Source organism: Henckelia pumila, chromosome 1 (assembly GCF_033568475.1).
Source record: "Henckelia pumila isolate YLH828 chromosome 1, ASM3356847v2, whole genome shotgun sequence".
NCBI lineage: Eukaryota > Viridiplantae > Streptophyta > Magnoliopsida > Lamiales > Gesneriaceae > Henckelia > Henckelia pumila.
The window spans coordinates 87224467-87247579 of NC_133120.1; the positions used below are offsets into that span (position 1 = coordinate 87224467).

Consider the following 23113-nt stretch of genomic DNA (forward strand, 5'->3'; position numbering starts at 1 on the left):
TAGTGTGACGAATCTCTGGCCAGAGTACTTGATGTGATTTAAGAAATGGTTTCTTAGTAGCACATGCGATGTCACTAATTTGATCTTCAAGATGTATTGCATAGTTATCGAATCTTGAGCGACTCTCGATATACCAATGGTTGTTGATTCGATCGGGATATATGGATGAAGGGACCGTACTGTACGCTAACCAAAATCTACTGGTTCTTGTAGGCACTATCAGTGATACCTAGGGAATCATGGGGCGATGTTGCTAGGCGCTTTACCATGATTCGTTGGGCAAGTCGGAAATCGTTGTTCCGAGTCACAAGGAGTTGTGAGCCCACGGCTAGCTGTATCCCTGAACCATTGAGGGTCACACAGTGTAATGGAGTTTTTAATCCCCGTTGAGATAGTTAAATTTAAAGAGTTAAATTTAATGAATAAAGAAGTTGGACTTCTTAAATAAGAGTAAGGGAGTAGGATTTCCTAAAATGACATAGGGATGTACATTTTTGGAAACCACTGAATTCGGATTCAGGAAAATTTATCTTGACTTTAAAATGTGCAGAAATGGTTTCTGTGCACATTGGTAAAATCGGTTTATCAATCGGAGTTACGATGAATTTTATATTAATTTCTGAACATGCAGGCTTTGCTTGTCGGGCCTCAACTTATGACTAATGGGCCCTAAGGTGTTAGTGGCCTGCATTATAAATAAGTTATTACAGTACAGAAATTACACACAACAGGTCATTATTTTGAGAGCAGAATTTTCGAAACCCTAGCCCCTTTCACTCTCACAATTCGGCCGCCCCTCCTTGCTCTGTCAGAGAATTTCCGGTCTGTGATTTTTAATTGCAGTCAGGAATAACGAATCAGATTCGTTTAATCTCTTCGCAGAAAAACTTCTGATAGATTTTCTAGTGCAATCTATCAGAGGGATTTAAACCCCATTCGTGGACCTGATTGAAGGAGTTCATCAGTTCCTGGGAGAGACAACAAGAGCAGATTAATTCTGTTGGTGTCCAATAATCTCGCTTCGAGATTGAAGGTAAAATTTAATTAATTGTTATTTGAATTTTACACACACAATATAATTTAATCGTTAAACGGTTGATACCCACACCATGGAATTGTTCCATGATAAAATTTTTAAACTTCCGCTGCACCGGGTATCAATCGTGATTGATCTGAACGCCAGTTTTCCAACATCCACAACGAGGTTTTGAAGGTGCACAGGGTACGGGATCATCGAGACCGGTAGGTCAACCTACATCTTCTGTTCACTCTTTTCAACCACAGCCTGCAGTACCGAGTAGAGGAGGAGGTCAGATGGTGAATCAACCTCCGAGGCAACAAGAACGAGTGTTTGCATTGATAGAAGAGCAAGCACAAGCGGCACCGGACGATGTGATTGCAGGTAACTATTTTCTTTCTGGTTATCCTGCTTATGTCTTATTCGATACTGGTGCGTCGCATACCTTCATATCTGAAAAATTTGTTACGTTGTATTCATTGTCTATTGAGTCATTAACTACTGTAGTGTCTATATCTTCACCGTTGGGAAAAGGTATAGTATCAGTGAAGTCTGTACGAAATTGTGTACTACAGTACAAAGGTAATAAAGTTGAGCTTGACTGTATCGTTCTTGGTTTATCTGATTTTGACTGCATAATCGGTATCGATATGCTAACCAAGTACAGAGCAACAGTGGACTGTTTTCAGAAGATTGTGAAGTTCAAACCTGATATGACTGATGAATGGAAATTCTATGGTAAGGGATCACGAGCCAGAATTCCTTTGATATCTGTTCTTTCTATGACTGACTTGTTACAGAAGGGAGCAGAGGGATTTTTGATCTATGCAGTTGATATACTGAAGTCTAGTCCAAAATTGACTGATATACCGGTGGTGAATGAGTTTGCAGATGTATTCCCTGATGAGATTCCAGGATTTCCACCGTACAGAGAAGTAGATTTTGGTATTGAATTGATGCCAGGTACACAGCCGATATCGAAAGCACCTTACCGAATGGCACCGATTGAATTGAAAGAACTGAAAGACCAACTCGAAGATTTGTTGGCCAAAGGATATATCAGACCGAGTGTTTCCCCATGGGGTGCTCCGGTATTATTTGTTCGAAAGAAGGACGGATCGATGAGATTATGTATTGACTACCGGTAATTGAACAAGGCAACGGTAAAGAATCGCTATCCTTTACCTCGTATCGATGATTTATTTGATCAATTGCAGGGATCGTCAGTATATTCGAAGATTGATCTCCGATCCGGATATCATCAATTGAGGGTTAGAGACGAGGACATTCCTAAGACTGCATTTAGAACCAGGTATGGCCATTATGAATTCATAGTCATGCCTTTTGGTCTAACGAATGCACCAGCAGTTTTTATGAGATTGATGAATAGAGTATTTCAAAGATATCTAGACGACTTTGTGATTATCTTTATCGATGATATTTTGATATACTCTAAGAGTCTGTGTGATCATGCTGATCATCTCCGTACTGTGTTGAGAACATTAAGAGAAGAGAAATTGTATGCCAAGTTATCCAAATGTGAGTTTTGGTTGCAGCGAGTTGTTTTTCTTGGTCATGTAATTTCAGGAGATGGCATTTCAGTGGATCCAAGTAAGGTTGAAGCTGTGATCAGTTGGCAGAGACCGACATCTGTGCCAGAAATTCGAAGTTTTATGGGCTTAGCTGGTTATTACCATCGTTTCATTCGAGATTTTTCATCGATAGCGAAGCCTATTACACAGCTTACACAGAAGAATGCACCATTTATTTGGTCCGAGGCTTGTGAAAGAAGTTTTATCGAACTTAAGAAGAGATTGACGACGGCGCCGATTTTAATAATCCCTACTGGTACTGGTGATTTTGTTGTTTATTGTGATGCTTCTCACCAGGGTTTGGGATGTATTTTAATGCAGAAAGGACATGTTGTCGCTTATGCTTCTCGACAACTGAAACCACATGAAGTCAGGTATCCGATTCATGATCTTGAATTGGCTGCAATTGTTTTTGCATTGAAAATCTGGAGACATTACTTATATGGCGAGAAGTTTGAAATCTTTTCTGATCACAAAAGTCTGAAGTATCTGTTCTCACAATCTGAATTGAATATGAGACAACGACGATGGCTTGATTTGTTGAAGGATTTTGATTGTGAAATCAAATACTATCCGAGAAAATCTAATGCAGCAGCGGATGCCCTGAGTAGAAAGGTATGTGCTTTATCCTTGTCTAAGGTAGGTGTATCTAATTTGATTGAAGATTGTTGTAGTTCTGGGTATGTATTTGAGACATATAGAAGGCCGATGAGAGTGTATGCAATTAGTGCTGAGCCAGAGTTATTGATTCGTATCAAAGAAGCACAAAAAGCCGATCAGAATGTGCAGAAATCGATTGAAATGATTCGATCAGGACATCAGTCTGAGTACAAGATTAGTGACGATGATATCTTGTATGTGAATGACCGAATAGTTGTTCCCAATATTGCAGACTTGAGACAGAATATTTTGAAAGAAGCTCATTGTAGTCGCTTCAGTGTTCATCCTGGAGGCAGAAAGATGTACAACGACTTGAAGAGTCAGTACTGGTGGAAACAAATGAAGTCTGATGTGACTGAATTTGTATCTAAATGTTTGAATTTCCAACAGGTGAAAGCTGAAAGAAAGAAACCAGGTGGCTTATTACAGAGTTTATCGATTCCTGAATGGAAATGGAACCACATTTCCATGGACTTTGTAACGAAGTTGCCACGATCATCTCGAGGATGCGATGCTGTTTGGGTGATCATCGACAGATTGACGAAATCTGCATGCTTTATTCCTTACCGAATGACTTATCGTCATGATCAAATGACGGATCTCTATATTCGAGAAGTGGTAAGACTACACGGTGTGCCAAAGTCGATTGTATCTGACCGAGATCCGAGGTTTACTTCGCACTTTTGGCATAGCCTACAGGAAGCTCTAGGTACGCGTTTACATTTGAGTACCGCTTATCATCCTCAAACTGACGGTCAATCTGAACGAACTATTCAGATGCTTGAGGATATGCTCAGAGCTGTAGTACTTGTTTTTGGTGTTACATGGCAAAATTCTATACCACTCGTGGAATTTTCTTATAACAACAGTTATCAGATGAGTATAGAGATGGAACCATTCGAAGCATTATATGGAAAGAAGTGTCGATCGCCTTTGTATTGGGATGATGTTTCTGAGGTACCTGAGTTAGGGCCAGATATGATCAGACAGATGACTGAGAAAGTAAAATTGATACAGCAGAGAATGAGAACAGCGCAGCATAGACAGACGAGATATGCAAATGTACGACGACGGCCGTTATCTTTTGATCAGGGTGATAAAGTGTTTCTGAAAATTTCACCGTTCAGGGGCACAGTTCGATTTGGCAAACGAGGAAAATTATCTCCGAGGTATATTGGGCCATATGAGATTCTCGAGAAGATAGGCAATCTAGCTTATCGACTCGCTCTTCCTATGTCTTTATCTGAAATACATGATGTCTTTCATGTATCGATGTTGAGGAAGTATATATCTGATGCGCCTCATGTGATTCGATCTGATGAAGCTGAGTTGGATGGTACTCTTTGCTATTTCGAATGACCTATTCAGATTCTTGATAGGAAGACGAAGCAACTCCGAACGAAGACCATTCCATTGGTGAAGATTCAATAGAGTAGACACGGAGTTGAAGAGGCGACGTGGGAAGTCGAAGAAGATATGAAGCAACGATTTCCTTATCTATTTCACTGATGTGAGTTCTTATTCAGTTTTCAGTTATTCTTTATTCTTATGAGCATGCAGTTTGCATATCTATACTGTTTATGAATTCGAGGACGAACTCATGTCTTAGTGGGGGAGAAATGTAAAGCCCGAGATTAATTAATATTAATCCGAATTTATTTAATTTTAATCCGAGTATATTTAATTTGGGAATATTTAGAGTTTCGATTTAAATTCTAATATTCTTAAATTATTTAGGATTGAAATTGAATTAAAATAAGGGCCGAGGACCAAATTGCAATTATTGAAGATTGAGGGACTAAAGTGCAAATAGAATTGAAGTTATCTGATTTGAATTATAATTATCAGCATGATACGTGTATGAAATAGAATTTCTTCAGCAAATTTGAACAGAGAGCCGAGTTCCTTCGTTTTTGTTTGAAATTGTGATCTTCAAAGTCTCGTAACTTTTGCTCCGGTTATCCGATTTCGATTCCGTAAAGTGTTCTGGAATCCTTACGACGAGGGATCCGATCTCGTGTAAGTTTTATGTTGTGTTATTTGGATTTCGAAATCAGTATGGAGCATATATCAGATTTTTGGTTATTGATTGTGTTCTTGCATTTGTATCGCTTCTATTTTTGAAACCGGATCAAAGTTGGATGATTGAATGTTGTGGATATGACTTCTAGCATGTATATCGATGAGTATAGCTGCTGATATGATATTATGTGACTGAGTTTTATAAGATATATGCTGATATATGAATTTGAGTTACAAGTTTCGAAGTCGGGATTACGTCGGTTACCGATTTTGAATCGCTATGTCGTTTAATCGAGTTTTGGAACTGTTTTGATAGCCGATATTTGAGTTGAAGTTGTTGCTGAGATGTTTTGAATGTTATAGTATTTTTCTTATTCAGTTTCAGTTGAGTTTGAAGGCTAAATGACACAAGACGCCGACTTAAACTAACGAAGAAAGAGTTGAGGTTTGAAATGCGATTGATTGATGAATTCTTGATGGTTTTGACTCGTTTCTGAAATGATAGATTGATTTGAAGTTTGATATATGTATTTTGTTTATATCTCACAGATTTGAAGAGTTCAGAACCTCAATAAACGAAGGTATAATGACGACATCGCGAAGTAGGGACTTTGAAACTCAAGAACGACTAATCTTGAGTTGGCCCGCAAAAACCACATACTTGTTTATGTTTTTGATTTGATTGTGATGTTGTCGTTCCATCTCAGGTAGTGGATCTTTATATTCGAGTTGATATGATGCTATATTGAATTGATTCTATGCCAAGGTTGCTGTTAACCTTATTTGCGAGTCGATTACGAACTCGTTAGATGGATATCCATGTCAAGATCAGTTATGAATCTTGATGGCTTTGAAGTTATGTGAATCAATTCATTTGTAAAGCATTTACGCACTCTATTTGTTGAGTCGAGTTTAAATAGAGTCAAGATGATTTATTTAACGCTTTCTATATGTTGGTTATACTGAGAATCGTTTCTCACCGGAGTTTATCCGGCTGTTGTCTTGTTTTGTATGTGTGCGTGACAACAGAAGGGGCAGGAGCTAGTCTTCGACGTCATTGACAGCTGGAAGAGAGTCTAGCACGTGAGGACTCGGATTATAGATGAGGTCTTGAACTTTAGAAGCACTAAACTTTAGTTATATTGGTTTGAATTACATGTATGACACTTGAGATAATTGTTGTCGTTTATCGATCTTTAGCGACTTGTGGATGTAATGAAATGCATGTATAAATGCTTATGACCTTGTTTATGAGTATATGCATGTTTTGGAATTGATATATCATGTATTGGATCGTGTTTGTTGATTTAGAATGGAAGGAATCGAGTTTGACAGCAAAAACTCTTCTGCAGAATTTCTGGAATTTGGAGCCCGCTCGATCCGCAGAAGTTGACGGATCGAGCGAGCCTTGTAATTTTGCAAATAGAGGATTCGAGTTTTTGGCTCGCTCGATCCGCAGAAGTTGACGGATCGAGCGAGGCCAAATTGTGTTCCATCCGAGAGTTGAGCAATTGTGCTCGCTCGATCGGGTGTTTTTCACCGATCGAGCGAGACATGGATTTTAAAAAAATAAAAAAAATTTTGTTACTTGGCTCTTGGTTTATTCATTTGATGTTTAATGAATGTTAATTGTTCATTAATTGCCCTAAGATGAGATTAGCAACCCGAGGTCCCCACAATAATATAGTTGGACAGAGTCCAAGTCGATCCCACAGAGACTAACGTTTAAATACTAAGATATAGACTATTCAAATTAATCTAGGCTAATTAAAATAAAGGATTTTTATAAATTAACTACTAATTAAAATAAAATAAATTATTCTAAAGCAGATTTAAATTAAATTAAATGAAAAGAAAAGCTTTAAGACTGATTCAAATTTTAGGAAAATGACCAGGAACACACAACGGTACCAAACATCGATAATTGCCACGTATTGGATTTAATCAAAAAAAACTCATTCATATTCACGACGAAATTCCCTAGAATAATTATTAATCTATTTCTAGAATTAATAACCCTATTTTCATTTAACAGTCCAATTATTTCTAATTGAATTTAATTAAACAAAAACGCATTCACGAGTTATGGAATTTTAGCTTTCGCCTAAAATCGCACACTGAAATCGAATACTATTTCTAGTCGGTTTAACCATGTGTTAATCAATATTTTTGAAGCTAATTTCAATCTTTTCTTTTTCAAGTCCAGATCGAACGACATACATGCAATTAATTGGTCAGATTAAAAGCAAGAATTATGCACAAACATTAATCAATAAATATTCCATAAATCAAAATTCAATCAATCCGTTCCATGAACAAAAATCAATAGTCTGGCCCTATTGTGGCCCCGGTCAAAAGACGACTACTCCATAATAATAAAATCAAACAAAAGTTTCATGTTTGAATTCATAATAAAATAAAACAAAAAAAGAAGAAAATAAAATTCTCAGCAATAGTGCCGAATCTTGCTTGCGTTGCGCGTTTTTTCTCTTCCAAGCTCTCAGCCGTCAAATCCTGAAAATCTCTCAAAAGTCTATCAGTCAAAAATCAGAAGTTCAAAAGTTCTCTCCAATTAGGGCTTGATTTCCTTTTATATCTCCTTTATTTTCGTCCAAAATAATATCCAATGTAGCCCAAAATAATCAGAATTCCAAAATTCCCAAATTCTGCGCGAATTATTTTTTTCCATATTTGCGATGTACACGGACCCCGGACATGGTCCGTGCCTAGGTCCGTGCATTAAAAACTCCAGCCCAAACATTTTACGAGGCCACACGGACCCTCTTCCAGAAGGTGCACGGGGTCCGTGCATTTTTCTGTGACGAACATCTCAAAAGCCGATGGTACACGGACCCTTTTCCAGAATGTGCACGGGGTCCGTGTATTATTTTTCTTCCAATGTCTTTTGCTTTGAACATGCACGGACCCTCTTCCAAAGTATGCACAGGGTCCGTGCTATTTCCTTCCTTCAATTCTCTTGGCGACTTAAGATTTTTCCATGTTCTCCGGTCAAGTTCCAACGTGGCATTGAATTGTTTGACTTTTTCTTCAATATTCAGTTTTTCTCAAATCTTAGTCAAACCTATAAACATAGAAAATATAACGATTTATGCACAAAACTCGGAATATAAATGCCAGATAAAAACAAATACGACAAAATAAAGTGCCAAATAAGCTATAAAATTCGTGCTTATCACATACCTTTGCGGGATTTACTTACTCTATGTTCAATGAAATATTGAACACCAGTATATCTATTTGATTATAACCTCACTTACACATGTATGAATATATTGTGTTTTAATTTTTCTCTTGTCGCCTCATGTTCTTGGATAGCATGTTAAAGCTGCCACAACTATTTATAACATTTACATTTCCAATAATTTGATATTTGTCAGAAATCAGATGTTATATATTTGGAATTCTTGCACATATATAGCGTTTGCATGCATCCACATCCTATTTTGGTTTTACAAAGAGGAAAAAATAAAATTGGTTTGCGACAGGCTCATCTGATGCTTTCTTCTTGTTAATTTACTGTTAACAGAATGATTTTCCAAGACAAGAATTCGAAGAAATGTCGCTGGTTGGGAGCGAAGGAACTTCAAATTGCATGGGGAAATGACTCCCGGTACTGGAACTGGACATCTCATGCTTATTCCAGGTCCATCATGATATGTCTATGACTATCATCTCACACAGCAAAAAAAATAAAAAAGAATTTTTCATTACCTTTTTGTGTGTGTGTATATGTTTGCAGATTCTCTGAGGTTGCAGAGCTGAAGTCTGTATGGTGGTTCGATGTTATAGGCAACATCAAAACAAGATTTCTGTCTCCGAAACTTACTTACGCCGCATTTCTTGTGTATAAATTAGTTGAGGGGGCTCAGGGCCTAGAGATAGCTAATGCAGGGGTTAAATTTGTAGAGGATGAACGAGGCAAACAAGTTGAGCAAGAAGAAGTTCGACCTACCGTGGTTCACCTTCAGCCGACGAAGGATACTAATGGAAAGGTTGCGGTACAAAGAACTGATGGATGGTTGGAGGTGGATATTGGAAGCTTCATAGACATGTTTTCGAAATGGATATGAAGGAGAGGTGGAGGCACGGTTGCGTGACACGATGCCCCGGATGAAGACTGGCCTGATCATTGATATATGGCATTGAGTTTCGACCAGTGAACACCGAGGTTACATTTCTTCCAACGAGAAACAGAAGAGGAAGGGGAGGAGGAGGAGAAGGAGACTTTTCAAGGTTTACTAGTTCTCAGATCAATGAATCATTTGCAGTAGATTGGGAGAAGTTTGTTATGCTGGATTATCAAGAAATAGTATCGTCCTCGGTTCATTGGGCAAGTCCAGCCTTGTTAAGGAATCTCTTGTTTGATTTATATATTTTTGTGTAACAGTGCTTTACTGGTGCAATTTGATATTTTAACGTGAAAGGGATTTTTCCTGGATGGAAGGAATAGAAAGATATGTTATATGCTTGGAGCAAGACGTCTTTACATTGCAGGGGGTGATAATCCAATAAAATGGGAATGGAGACCACATGTAGATTCAAGGTCCATCGTCATATTTAACCCATTATTTCAAATTTTGATTGAATAATCTTTTTAATATATTCAGATATGAGGGATCTGATCTCTCTCTCTCTCTCTGTTTTGTTTTTCTTTCTGAGTGTTTGCAGATTCTCTGAGATAGCAGAGCTAAAAGATGTTTCTTGTCTTGAAGTTCGAGGCAAAATCTACATAAATATGTTGTCTCCAAGAACTTTTTATGCTGCATATCTAGTGTTTGGATTGCAAAAGTGGTGTAGAGGGCTTAATGCAGGCAACACAACCATCAGATTCGTGGGTGATGACTCGGAAGAAGATGCCGAGAAAAGAGCTAGAGCCGTTCACCTTCACATAACGGAGAATAGACACGGAGATAGGGCTGTCACCAGAGATGATGGATGGATGGAGGTAGAAATGGGAAACTTCTACTTGGCCGAGGTCGACGAAGGAGAGGTTGAGGCACGATTGTTCGAGAGGACGACATCCAAGTCCGGTTTAATCGTTGAAGGCATCGAGTTTAGGCCTATTTGTGTTGGGATTTCTGATACTCTAAGCTTGGATAAGAAAGCAGTCCTTCCAAAGATTAGGTTTCAAGGGTGACCAAAAAACAAGTTCATACCTTCATGTGTATTTGTTTCTTTAATAAATTTTGATTCGGGCATATGGTTTAACTAAAGAACAGTATTTTCAAAAGCTAACAATTCCACCGGAAGAGGGGAGCAGAAGAGTAATAATTCATCAAATTAATTCGGTAAACTTAACTAACTTCACTGAGGCCCCGTTTGATTTCAAAAGTCAGGCCAAAAAAACACTTTTTTAAGTGTTTTTCATTTAATAAAGTGTTTGATTGACCAAAAAAATGCTTAAATAAGCACTTTTTTAAGTCAAAATTAGAGCTTTTTCAAAAGCCAAAAATTATAGCTTAAAAAAGTGTTTTTTTTAAAAAATGTCTATCAAATCCAAACGGGGTCTAAATGCCCGAAAGTTCTCAGTTTTACATATAATTTATTCGGTTTCGTAATTATTCATATTCATATAATTAAGTGCCATTATGTTCCTATAATCCTATTCAACCCATCAAATAAAATTTGAATCTGTGAATTTTTTTAAAAATAAAATAAGATAAAAAAATGTTGGTAGGTAACGAGTTATCAGTCAAAATAAAATGCATATGGCTGGCTTCACAATTAATGCTTCGCGAGCCACGCACATGTGATTGGCCACACAGATTCCGTGTTGTCTTGATTCTGGCCAAGCATTTGATTCTCAAATCTAAATTCTTATCTGAATCGTCCGCCAGCCACTTCTCTTTCTGGTCCTTCGCAGATTCTTCTTTCCTCTTCCTCCTCTGCTGTTCTTTTCTTGTTCGCTTTCTTACATTATTGGCCTCATCTTTCATCCTCAAAAGACATTTGTTCCGGTTCATGTATTTCTCTGTCTGAACTCGAATACCAATCGAGGGGTTCCGGCTCAGATATTTTAATCGACAAATCGTGTATTTTGAAAACGACCCTTCATTCCAAAATTTCATTTTTGTGGTGTATTTCTTGAATCTTGGGAAGAATCCAAGATAATAGTTTTGTGATAAGGGTTATGGGATCTGATATCATCGGTAGCTGATATTTGCTGCACGTACGTTATTCTTGGAAGTGGAAAGAATCGAGACCATCTTCATCGTCATCGTCATCGTCATCGTCATCATAAAATGAAGATTCAGTGCGATGTGTGTGAGAAGGCAGAAGCAAGCGTGATATGCTGCGCAGATGAGGCGGCACTGTGCGCGAGATGTGATGTTGAAGTTCATGCGGCGAACAAGCTTGCCAGCAAACACCAGAGGCTGCATCTCCAATCCCTCTCCAACAAGCTCCCTCCCTGTGACATTTGCCAAGTATGTGTTTCCCCTTTTTATGTTTCACAATTACTCTACCAAATTAGCAATATCCTTTAGCCTGTGTGAGAGGAATAAAACTTGCATAATCATTCAAGCTTGAAAGTTGAAGCCTTGAATTTCTTTGCTTGGTTTGTCCCCACTGGATTCCCCCAGACTTTGGTGCTTGAACATTGATGTTGATTACTTTGTTTTGTGGCCATTGATTGTGTGTAGGAGAAAGCAGCTTTCATTTTCTGTGTGGAAGACAGAGCACTTTTCTGTAAGGACTGTGATGAGCCTATTCATGCAGCTAACACCCTTGCTGCAAACCACCAGAGGTTTTTAGCCACCGGGATACGTGTGGCCTTGAGTGGCTCCAACTGTAACAAAGAAAGTTTGAAAAATTCGATTGAGCCGAAGCCCCCTCGATCGAATTCGCAGCAGAATGTTGCAAAAGTACTTGCACATCATGTTCCGGGCATAACTTCGCCACCATCTTGGGCTGTGGATGACTTGCTACAATTTTCTGATTATGATTCATCCGACAAGGTGAAGTACTAAGTACTCCTGTGAGTTTATATGTCTTCATTTGATGCGTAGATTCTTGTCTTCCAGGAAAGATTCGAGAATAAGAGGATGGAAGTAGAGAGTTTCAAGGTGGAAAAATATAGAGCTTTAGAAAAATTTAGCATGTATATCTTGCTCTTGTTGCCTAAATCCATAGAAATTTAGTGTTGAAGCAGAGTTTTTGGTTTCATTTTTTCTTTTTGGCTGAAAAAAATCGAGTTTTGGTCTTCAAACATAGTTTTTCATTGCAATGGGTGTAAACTTTTCGACAATATATAGGTATTGTGTGGGAGAACTTTTAGTAAGCAATTCTCAACTTTTTCTTCACGAAATTTCACCAAATTTCAAAACTTTATGGAAGAAAAGCTGAGAAGTGCATATTAAAGGCTCACTCAAACACTATAATATTACGTTACCCTTAGGGTAAAATTTCTTTATTCTGCTTGTTTTCCAAAACTATATTCTAAAGCATGCATACATTATACATATGTGCAGAAGGAGCAACTCGAGTTTAATGATCTCGACTGGCTGACGGACATGAATCTGTTCGGTGAACAAATTCGTCAAGAGGCATATGATGCGGCCGAAGTCCCTCAGCTGCGCATATCTCAGCCAAGTTACGCAACTTCCCACCGATCAGGCAAATGTCACATGCCTAACAAGAGGCCTAGAATTGAAATCCCCGACGACGATGAAGAGTTCTTCACAGTTCCTGATCTGGGTTGAATCTTGATAATCTATTACATGTGAGACAAACACCTAGCAAGTTTCAAAACTATAATTGCACACTAAATTAAAGTGGCTGGTTGATATGTTTACTATGTGAAGGGGCATACTTTTCGGGGTGTGACTGCAGTTGTAACGTTACTGATATTTGTTGCTTAATCATTCCAAACTTGGTATGTCTAAATTTTATTGAATGTTTTCTTTCCTATGTAGTTGAATTTTGCCCCTTCCCCCCCTTGAATTGTTGGATTTGAATTTTCAAGTACACGAGAAACTGAGAAAGGATTGTTACATTACATCAGATGCATTAGAATAAGAATATATTCGACTTGCATGTGATTTCTATTGCAATTACTCAGATTCTCAATTTTTTTTTAAAAAAAAAAACTTCTTCGATGAAACTTTATTGCAGAGTTTTGAGCATGGCACTGATGCTATCACGTCTCATTTTTCTAGGGATGTTCATTTGTCGGTTCGGTTTTAATTTGTTCAAATTTGGTTCGATTTTTTGGTTTTCGGTTTATGAATAATTTAATCCGAAGTCAAACCATTTTACTTCGGTTCGGTTTGGTTTTTTACTACAATAGATCGGTTAATACGATTCGGTTTGGTCGGTTTGATCAATAATACATAACACAATAAAATGTTGAGGTGTTTATCGGCCGGTTCGATTTTGTTTTTGGTTTTATTTTGTTTTTTCGATTTTCGTTTTAGAAATATATAATCCAATATCCGAACTATTTTTTTTCGATTCGGTTCGGTTCGGTTTTTTATCAAAACGGTTCGATTATTTTGGTCGGTTATTTCGGTTTTGATACGATAATTAAAATTAATAATAAATATATTATAAAATATAATATGTTATCTTTTTACATGATTTTTTTGTAAAATTTTTAAAAAATAAAATTTAAATAAATTACATAAACAAAAATCAATTAAAATTACATTAAACAACCATCAATTAATCAACTATGAATTACGAAAACAACCATGAATTACATAAACAAAATTAAAGTATCGTTTGGTTTTAGTAGTGAGATAAATAATATATAGATAAGTAATATAATACATTAAAAAATAAATAAGAAATGATAATTAATATAGTATTGGATTTGATTGATATATTATAGTATATATGATTTGATTGATTAAATTTTATATTAAAATGATAAATTATTATTTTGTTCTTTTAACAATAAATAAAATATAAAATAATATTATTTATAAGGGATAATATAGTAATTTAAATTCATTGATTTGATTGATGTAAGATAAATTATTAATGATTTGATTGATGTAAAATTAATAATTAATAGATGTATAAATAATATGACGAGAAAAACATAAGTTATACATAAATTAATAATAATATCTACCAAACGATGTCTAAGAATTATTTAAAATGATTATTCATTCATTAAATATCATTATATAACATATATAATATAATAATATAAATACAAATATAAATAAAATTATTAATTTAATGAAATTTCGGTTTTTTTGTCGGTTCGATTTTGATATATATATATATATAATCCAAAATCAAACCAAGATTTATATTTAAATTACAAAATACGATTTTCGGTTCAATGTTTAATTTTTTTAATTTTAGATTTAAAATTATTTCGATTTTATCCAAAATTCGAACGCCACTACGTTTTTTCTACCAAAACCTTTAAAAGACTCGCATATATGGTAGACATTTCTATATTAATCATCCACGCTTTAAGCAAAATAAGTGTTTCATCATTCAGTTCTACCAAATCTAAGAAGAGAAAAAAAAAAAACGAAAATCTCAACACGAGAGACTGGAAAGTAACCATCTCGCATCGATACCGAAGATCAAAAAACACAAAAAACAGAAAGAAAGAAAGAAAAGAACAGCAAGTTGCTTTGCAGTATGCTGTTGTATTAATTAAGCTCCATTGATAAGATCCACGATATCCGAGTGCGTAGGAAGACCCGGGATTGCTCCCTTCTTGGTGGTCGTTATAGCTCCACATGCACAAGCATACTTGAGCACTTCCTTCAATCTCCCTTCATCCTGAAACATTTTTAATCAAACAATATCATCAGTAACGAGACAGATTCAGAAAGGGTGTCCAAATTTCCTCGGACAAACAACATCCAAGATTATGAAATAGTTACCTGGATAATGGAATGGTCATCGACAATCTTGCACAGAAGGGCTCCAACAAAAGAATCTCCAGCTCCAGTTGTGTCCACTGTTTTCACACGGAATGCATCCAATGATCCGCGAAAACTCTGCAAAGTATTTCACCCACCCACAGTTTGATCAAATTTAATTTAATATGTGACAAAATATGTTTCTTTTTTCCGGGTCCATTGCTTTTTTCTTTTCTTTTTTTTCCTTCTAAAATAATGCATGCTTTATTAAGAAACAGGGAACTAACTAATCAGATGACCCCGCCCGCCTCGTTTTTAATATCTCTATTAAAAAATCCCACCACCAACCAACTACACTCTCATATTAAAATGTATGTAAGCTATTAATATATCTTTAAGATTGATTTAACTTTTTTATATTCACTGTTAAACTTCAAGTACTATTCAAAGTAACTGATTTACAAATTACAGAAACATCTCATAATATTTTAAAGTGATAACTTTTTATTTATCTTCAAACATAAAAAGACTATTAAAACTTTAATTAAATTAATTACCTTGGTGTAGTATCTGCATCCCTTTTCTCCAAGGGTGACTAAAAGAAGCTTCAAATCGTCGTGCCATAAAGACAAGGCGGATTCGTCGTCGATCTTATCGCTGCCAGTGAGGAATTCCAGTTCAACATCACTAACTTTGATCACATCTGCCTTGTTCCATATGCTCATTATTTGAACTCGTGCCTCCTTCTCTGATGGCCAAAGGGGTAGCCGGAGGTTCGGGTCGTATGAGAGCAAAGCCCCGGCTTCCTTCGCCACTTCCATTGCCTTCAGATGAGCCGATCGGCATGGCTCAACGATCAAGCTTATTGATCCATAATGGAACACTTTAGCCTATGTACACAAAACAATAGCATTTTCAGAATAATGAAATACGATCAATATTACGATACCCGTCACAAATTGAAACGTAAAATTAATTTGAACACATTTTTAGCCTTCAAGAATCAGACAAACCAAACTTGGTAAAACTACACCTAGACCTAGTAGATGATGTACACTTATTATTTATCCATATATATACCATACAATTGAGCAAAATTAACATGAAAACTTGCTGTGAGTTACTTGGGGTATTACCTCAAATAATTGTTTGGTAGATGCTGGGGTTAGGTGGGCTGTCATAAAATCTCAGAGGACCCACGATTTGACTTTAAATATATATATTACCATTATTTATTCTCTCTCACACACACAAAGGCATGTACACAGAAAAAAATGTGCATTATGTCGTACGTTATATATTCTAAAGAGAGAAGCGGCTGAAGTCGACTAGATTCGAACGCCACACTGGGATTCCAATTTCCAGCGTGTTATATACGTCAAGTGTGGGGACTTCACCTATCCAACATCAAGTACTTGTCCTACAATTATTTTACTTTTTAATGTATATATATTTCTAAATATTAGTTCGAATAATCGTGAAAATCGTGAAAACAGGAGATGGGTAGAATTGGTTTATGGGCAGTAAATCCACGCTTTACGGTGGTATTAACATAGTCCACACAAGGAACTTTTCGAATCCTCGCTCCTATAACTGTGTTTACATGAATAACTCTGTATTATTACGCGTGATTAAACAGAATCTAACTAATCTTTTTGTTTCAACAAACCAACTTGGATAGAGAAGAAGAAATCATTCTATGCAAGTATCTTTTTTTAAATAAATTAAAAAAAAGGAGTAACAATTTATATTCCCTATTTCCCGTCATGGATCCACCTCCAGCTAATTTATTTATTATCATCATTATGCATACAATTTTATTTTTATTTTTATTAATCAGCATCGTTTATATCATCAGTACTTGTCACGCCAATCAAATAAAAATCGGAAATTATCCAAACAACAACAGAACAAGTAGCAGATGCGTGCTTCCATATGAAGGCCAAAACTAAAACTAAACAAGTGAATTTTATTTTATTGCTATTTTTTTAACCTTTTATTAATCAAATCAACAAAAAAAATCTGACGAAAATTGCACATGTATAATTAATTTGGATTTTAGCATATTAAAAAAAAAAAAAAAAGCGCGCGTGAGATGCACCAAAACAAATCAACGAGAATACTCACAGATCTAATAAGGTCGAGGTTCAACTCATCGGGGGTTAGCAGCATATCAGCACTGGGATTCCTGTAGAACATGAACTCACGCTCCCCGTCGGCGCGTAGGGTCACGAAGGCCAGCGCCGTGCGTGCTCCCTTGTCGAAACTAACTCCCTCCGCCGTTACTCCGTTCGCCGTCAGGATCCCGGCCAGCATGTGGCCGAACTCATCGTCGCCGAGCTTCCCAACGAAAGCAGCTCTCCCACCCAACCTCGCCACCGCGATCGCCACGTTGGCGGGGGCTCCGCCAGGGGCCTTCAGAAAACCCGGCGCCTCCGCCAGGGAAACGCCGGACTCTGTCGGAACAAAATCTATCAACATCTCACCAAAACTGACGATCAAACCATCGCCGGAACCGCCGTTGACCGCTGCTGCCATTGATGCAATCGGAAAGGAATATACAAGAGGGGGAATTGGAGGTATGCGGGTATAAATAATAGTAATCTGAATCTGTGTGCGCGGAGAAGAATGGTATGTCAATGCAGTTTATATAGAGAGAGAGATGAAGGTGGTGGGGACTAAGTAGAATTAGAATTATAATTAGAATGGGAAAAGGAGTCTTTTAAGCTTTATCGACAATTAATTGTGATATATTATCTGCAATTCAATAATAATAATATTATTATATTATTATCTGATGAAAAAAAAAAGAGAATTTAGTAAATCAATTAATTATCCAAAAGTATAAAATGGAGTTATATTTTTGGTGATTTTATGGATAATATTTCAACCAATCGGAATCAAGGAAAATTTTTAAATATTTGGTAATTGATTAATTTACAAGAAAAGTAAACATAATTATCCTTATCAAAGATTTCGATATCTTTATGTGTGAATTGTCATTCTCAAATCATGGTAATGACTTTGAAACTAATGGGACAATTATTGCTATTACAAGGGTTAAAAATAATAAATACATATCTTTTCCATCCTAGTCTATAATTTTTAAATTACTAAAATATATATTTATTCATCATCTACGGCTACGCTTTTGGAATATGTAAAAAATATCACCCATTGTATTGTTTGCAATTTTAATAATTAATAACTAATATTGTACCGTTCGTTTTTTTAATAAAAACAAAAAAAATAAACTGTAAATTTTAAAAATGCAAAAAGTAAATAAATAATCACAAAAACACAATAAATATATTAATTTTATATAGTTGGTGATATTTTCGTAAATAAAAAAAATCAAAAAACACAAATGAGTGTCATTTTGATAAATTATAAAACATTTAATGGCTAGAAAAAGGAGCCTGTATAAAAAATGATTAATTTACATAATAATTTTGATTTGAATGAAAATTAAGTTAAATAATTTAATTAAAATTTAATTAATTAGATAATTAATAATATAGTAAGATAATGCAATTAAAAAATATATATGTTTATCAAGAAAATACGCATTTTTATTTTATTTATTTATTTATTTACCTGATCATATATAAAAAGTAAAATTTGACTTCCCAACCATTTTTAGATTCCATCATCCACGATATTTGACTAACACAACTTCGGCTTTGAAATTAACATTTTACTTGTAAGTTGTAACATCAACAATTAATCGTTTATAAAAAAAATGTGTTATTTGGAATTTTTTTTTTTTTACTTCTATCTACATTTAAAATTATTAATTAAATTTTAGATTATTATTATAAGTATTAGAATTTATATGATGCTTTATAGTAACATTTAACTTTAAACTTAAGTTTTAAAATTGTTTGAATAAGATATACAATTGGAAAAAGTAGAGAGTGAGCGAATACATTAATTCAACGAGAGAGAATTCAGAATAAAGTTCTAATCGAAATAAAATTAGAGGATAATTTGAAATATTAAGATAAGTATCGATTTATTTTGAATAAATATGGAATTATCATTTAAAAAAACGAATTGGAAATAATATTTTTCGAAAATTATATTGCGGAAGACTGGATAATAAAGCACCGGGACAAGTGAAACTGTGAAAGCCCATCCAAAACAATTCGGAGTAAAAAAGAGAATAAAATAATTGAGAGAAAATGTAAAGAGAATCAAATAAAGTAGATTGTATTATCTTTGTGTGGGAAATTATTCGAGCTACCCGTCGAATTTCTCGAGTTGCCTTGAAAGAAAGACACTTAAATTTTATATATACACAACAAAGTTTATAAAATGGAAGACATATTAGTCATTTATTTTTTTGACAGGAGAAACTTGTAATTTATTCAATCAATAAATTGTCTTTAGATACAAGATTAACCAGCCAAAAAGGAAAATTCTCATATTCCCAAACAAAAAAGCATTGGAAGGGAGAAACAAAATGAGCTAAAGCATGTGCAACCACATTAGCCATATTAGTCATTTATAATTGAATATCAAGCTCAACTTCATACTTGCATGGTGATCATCACTTGTATCCCATTTACAGTGAAATACAGATTTCGAATCAATACTATCTATCTTGAGAGATTATTCTATCTATCCTGAGAGATTATTTGGTCCCTAAAAATTTCATTACAGGAATCCAAGTCCTCGCTAAGCAGTTCATCACCCTCATAATCTAATGACTCGTTATTGTCTAAGTTCATATCCTCGACTTCAGAAAGTTCTTCATCGACGAAATCAGATACTGCTGAACATCGTTCTAAACCATCTCCAGCAACAGAGTTGTCATTTTTCATCAGATCATTTTTATTTGGTTTGTCTTTCCTTCTTGGTTGATTGAGTATTGATTTGGGATCCCTGTCGTTTGGATCACCATAAAGTGCAACATGCCGGAAATATAGCTCAAGTTCCTTCTCTGCTATGGCAATGAAGCGTCTTACAGAGTCCAGGGATTGTTCATATTTGGATTTTTCCAGAGCCTTCAAGAAGGTTGAATAAATTAACATGAGATGAACTAATTTAAAGGCGAAAATCATAGGCTAACTGGTGATATTCAATCAAGATGATCATATGCAGCAGAGTACCCACGATTTGATCATGAAATTGATGCAAGGAAGCCATAAACTAAAGACAAAACACAAACCTGTTGACGTACTGATTTATCACCTTCCGTGATAACGTCTTTCGTATTTAGCACCAGTTTAAGTTACATCCAGTTCTCACCACCATATCATGGCAAAGATTGACCATACAAAAGGAATGGTGGCGCCAAGACTCCCGAAGGAGAGACACAAAGGATCAGGTGACAAAAATGAAGATGGGTGATACAATCAACAGGGAGTCTCTTGTTAGTTGTTACACTAAGGTTGTGAAAAGTTTATCAAGAAACAAAGTTTAATCTTTAGGATAAAAGACTATAATGTAGACAACATGGAGACACCACATAAAGTTATAAAACAAGCATCAGATATTAAAAATTAAAATTGAGTTGCATGCATACAAATCATCTATCTCTCTTCTCTCTTTCTTTCTTTCTTTCTTTCTTTCTTTCTTTCTTTCTTTCTTTTCCCTTTTTTTTAAGAATAAAGGCAACCTGGTATCAGTTGATATTTTTTTATTTTCCCTGAAAAAAATACTAGCTGCCAGACAAAGTTTTTTATCCTGGACACACAATACTAACTCACAGGCACAAAGGAAAATCTCAAAATTCACTGTCATACTGTTAGATTCAGGGATGAACAAGCATGACAACCAAGCCTCATGCCGAATCATCCACCTGAACAGGATGCTAGGAATGGATTGGTTGAAAAGTTATTTCTGAATTATTCCAGATTTTGAGATAGCTATCTATAGCATCTACCAAGAGAGGGAGAAAATTCAAACCTCTAATAAATGTTGTACATCCCAAAATCAAACATTCCAAGCCTAATTTGGATCTTCCAACACAAATAAGCTAACAGTTATAGAGAAGCATTCCCGAAGTTGGCTGCATATTAGTAATTAAAGGATACACGTCTTTCTACATAATATCGAATTCATAGAATACTGCCGAACAGAGAGACATACCCGTTTCTTCGATAATGTATCAACTGGTGACATAACCTTTGGCTGCACATAGTTCTTTCCTCGATAAAAAACTAAAGTATCATCTCCAATTATCTGGATTGGAATTCCACCACTTAACCTAGCAATTTCATCGGCATATTCTTGTACTTGACCAGGCTTGCAAGGTTTGCAGATGACCTTGACCGTTTCATGTTTTTTCCAGTGCAGATGCATGTTAAGGATAACTCCACCAAAGATTCCTCTTCTGCCAACTGGACAATAATTGGAACTCTTTTGGGCCATCTTCTTCATATAAAATCGCTCCTCACCAGATAATACACAGGGTTCAACTACAGGACCCTGAGCCTTGGATACTTCATACCGTTTCAGCCTTTCTATCAGTAAATTTTCCTTGATTCTGGCCTGAAAGTGAATTAGAAAGTGAATACAACAACAATATTTAAGAGGGAATGAATATGACTTTTTTTAGATCGGCAAATACATTTTCAAGCTTGTACTTTATCCTTTCCTCAGCATTAGAAAATCTCTGCCTCTCCTTCTTCCCTTTGACCCTAAGCCACCTGGGGTCTCTTTTATTGGCAGCCTTTCTTATTTGTTTCTCTCTCTTCCTCTGTAGCTTCAGCCTTTTCTTTGTCCTCCATTTCTCCTTCTTTGGAGGATCAATTTCGTGGGTCTCAAACTTGGGCTTTCCCTCCGGTGATATGACCAGATTCACTGACCCGTGACTCAAGCTTCTCCTCTGCAATAGCGGAACCATCTGCCAACAATTTTTTGGGTATCGAGGCAAGTGTGGTGAAGTTCTAGAGAGAATGAATATGGGTTCTGGAGCACCAAGAACTTGCCTGACAAATGAAAACACAACAGATACAAATATGAATAGGAATCTGGAGCGCCAAATCGGAATAGGAAACCAAACTACATCATTCACATCATCGTCATCATCATCATCATCATCATCATCATCATCATGATCATTATCATTATCATTATCATTATCATTATCATTATCATTATCATTATCATTATCATCGCTACATATGAATAGTATAAACCCAAATTCAGAAGAATCAGAACAAAAGAAAATGAGGAGTTACCTGAAAGGAAGGGCAAAGCTAAGAACTGAAGGCAGTGAGACTCTGCGCAGACCCCGGAGCAGTGTATTCGCCATTTGAAAGAAAATGTTGTCCTTTTTCCTTGTAAGGCAACCCTGTACATGGCTCTAGTGCACTACCGTCGCTTGCACATGTTTTATGTGATTTTAGGTCTCCTACCTGCAATTATTCCAAAAAAAAAAAGGTCTTGAATTAAAAACAAAAAAAATGTTCATGGCGGCAGATAAAATTCCAACTTTGTTGCAGAAAGAATCATTGGCAAACCAACAAATATCAAACTAAAAACACCCTTTCTCACACCGCTTCAATTTTAGCAACTATGACCACTGATATATACTTAATACCATCTTCAAGTGAAAATTAAGGAGAATGGAAACCACACGATGGCAAATACTTGATCATAAGAACCTAACCTTGCCAAGGAAGATGGGAAATTCATCGGTAACAGTTGTTCGTCGCTCAAATTCATCTTCTCTAATATGCCGTCGAAAATTCTCAGCGATTTTTTTTTTTGTAGAGCGTGGTGAAAAAGAACTGAAGGGGGAAAGAGGAAGGAGGGAAGTGCAAGGGACTGACCGACTGAACAATGGAGATTTTTATCCAATTTACCCATTTTTATAAGTTAATGTTTTTTAAATAAAAATAAAAAAAATATTTTCTATATTTTCCCCAGAAAATAAATTCAGTTAACTCGGATACATATAAAAATAATCAATTCTAATTTGATTCGGCTGGTTTGTTTTTTATGGAATTTTTTGTGGG

The 23113-nt window shown here is 35.8% G+C and overlaps 3 protein-coding genes across 4 annotated transcripts; 1 reads left to right on the top strand and 2 right to left on the bottom strand.

Annotated features, from left to right (window-relative positions):
* The first annotated feature begins 11063 nt into the window (after positions 1-11063).
* Positions 11064-13216, top strand: LOC140893889 (B-box zinc finger protein 24). 2 transcript variants are annotated; one of them, XM_073302746.1, is made up of 3 exons: positions 11064-11738; positions 11955-12269; positions 12789-13216. In XM_073302746.1, exons 1-3 carry the CDS (start codon positions 11556-11558, stop codon positions 13011-13013), a joined length of 723 nt encoding a protein of 240 aa, XP_073158847.1. In that variant the 5' UTR covers positions 11064-11555; the 3' UTR covers positions 13014-13216. The 2 variants fall into 2 exon arrangements, with proteins under 2 accessions (XP_073158847.1, XP_073158846.1); XM_073302745.1 differs by having other exon boundaries at positions 11068-11738; positions 12783-13216.
* A 1491-nt stretch (positions 13217-14707) lies between these two features.
* On the bottom strand, positions 14708-17830 carry LOC140878573 (fructokinase-2-like). Its single transcript, XM_073282185.1, has 4 exons — positions 17271-17830; positions 15701-16033; positions 15165-15281; positions 14708-15060 (listed from the first exon to the last, which is right to left on the bottom strand). Exons 1-4 carry the CDS (start codon positions 17679-17681, stop codon positions 14932-14934), a joined length of 990 nt encoding a protein of 329 aa, XP_073138286.1. The 5' UTR covers positions 17682-17830; the 3' UTR covers positions 14708-14931.
* A 1784-nt stretch (positions 17831-19614) lies between these two features.
* LOC140889735 (CRM-domain containing factor CFM3A, chloroplastic/mitochondrial) lies at positions 19615-22902 on the bottom strand. The gene is made up of 5 exons (XM_073297458.1): positions 22765-22902; positions 22334-22510; positions 21721-22081; positions 21240-21641; positions 19615-20152 (listed from the first exon to the last, which is right to left on the bottom strand). The coding sequence occupies exons 2-5, from the start codon at positions 22405-22407 to the stop codon at positions 19763-19765; spliced, it is 1227 nt and encodes a 408-aa protein (XP_073153559.1). The 5' UTR covers positions 22408-22510; positions 22765-22902; the 3' UTR covers positions 19615-19762.
* Positions 22903-23113: the final 211 nt, after the last annotated feature.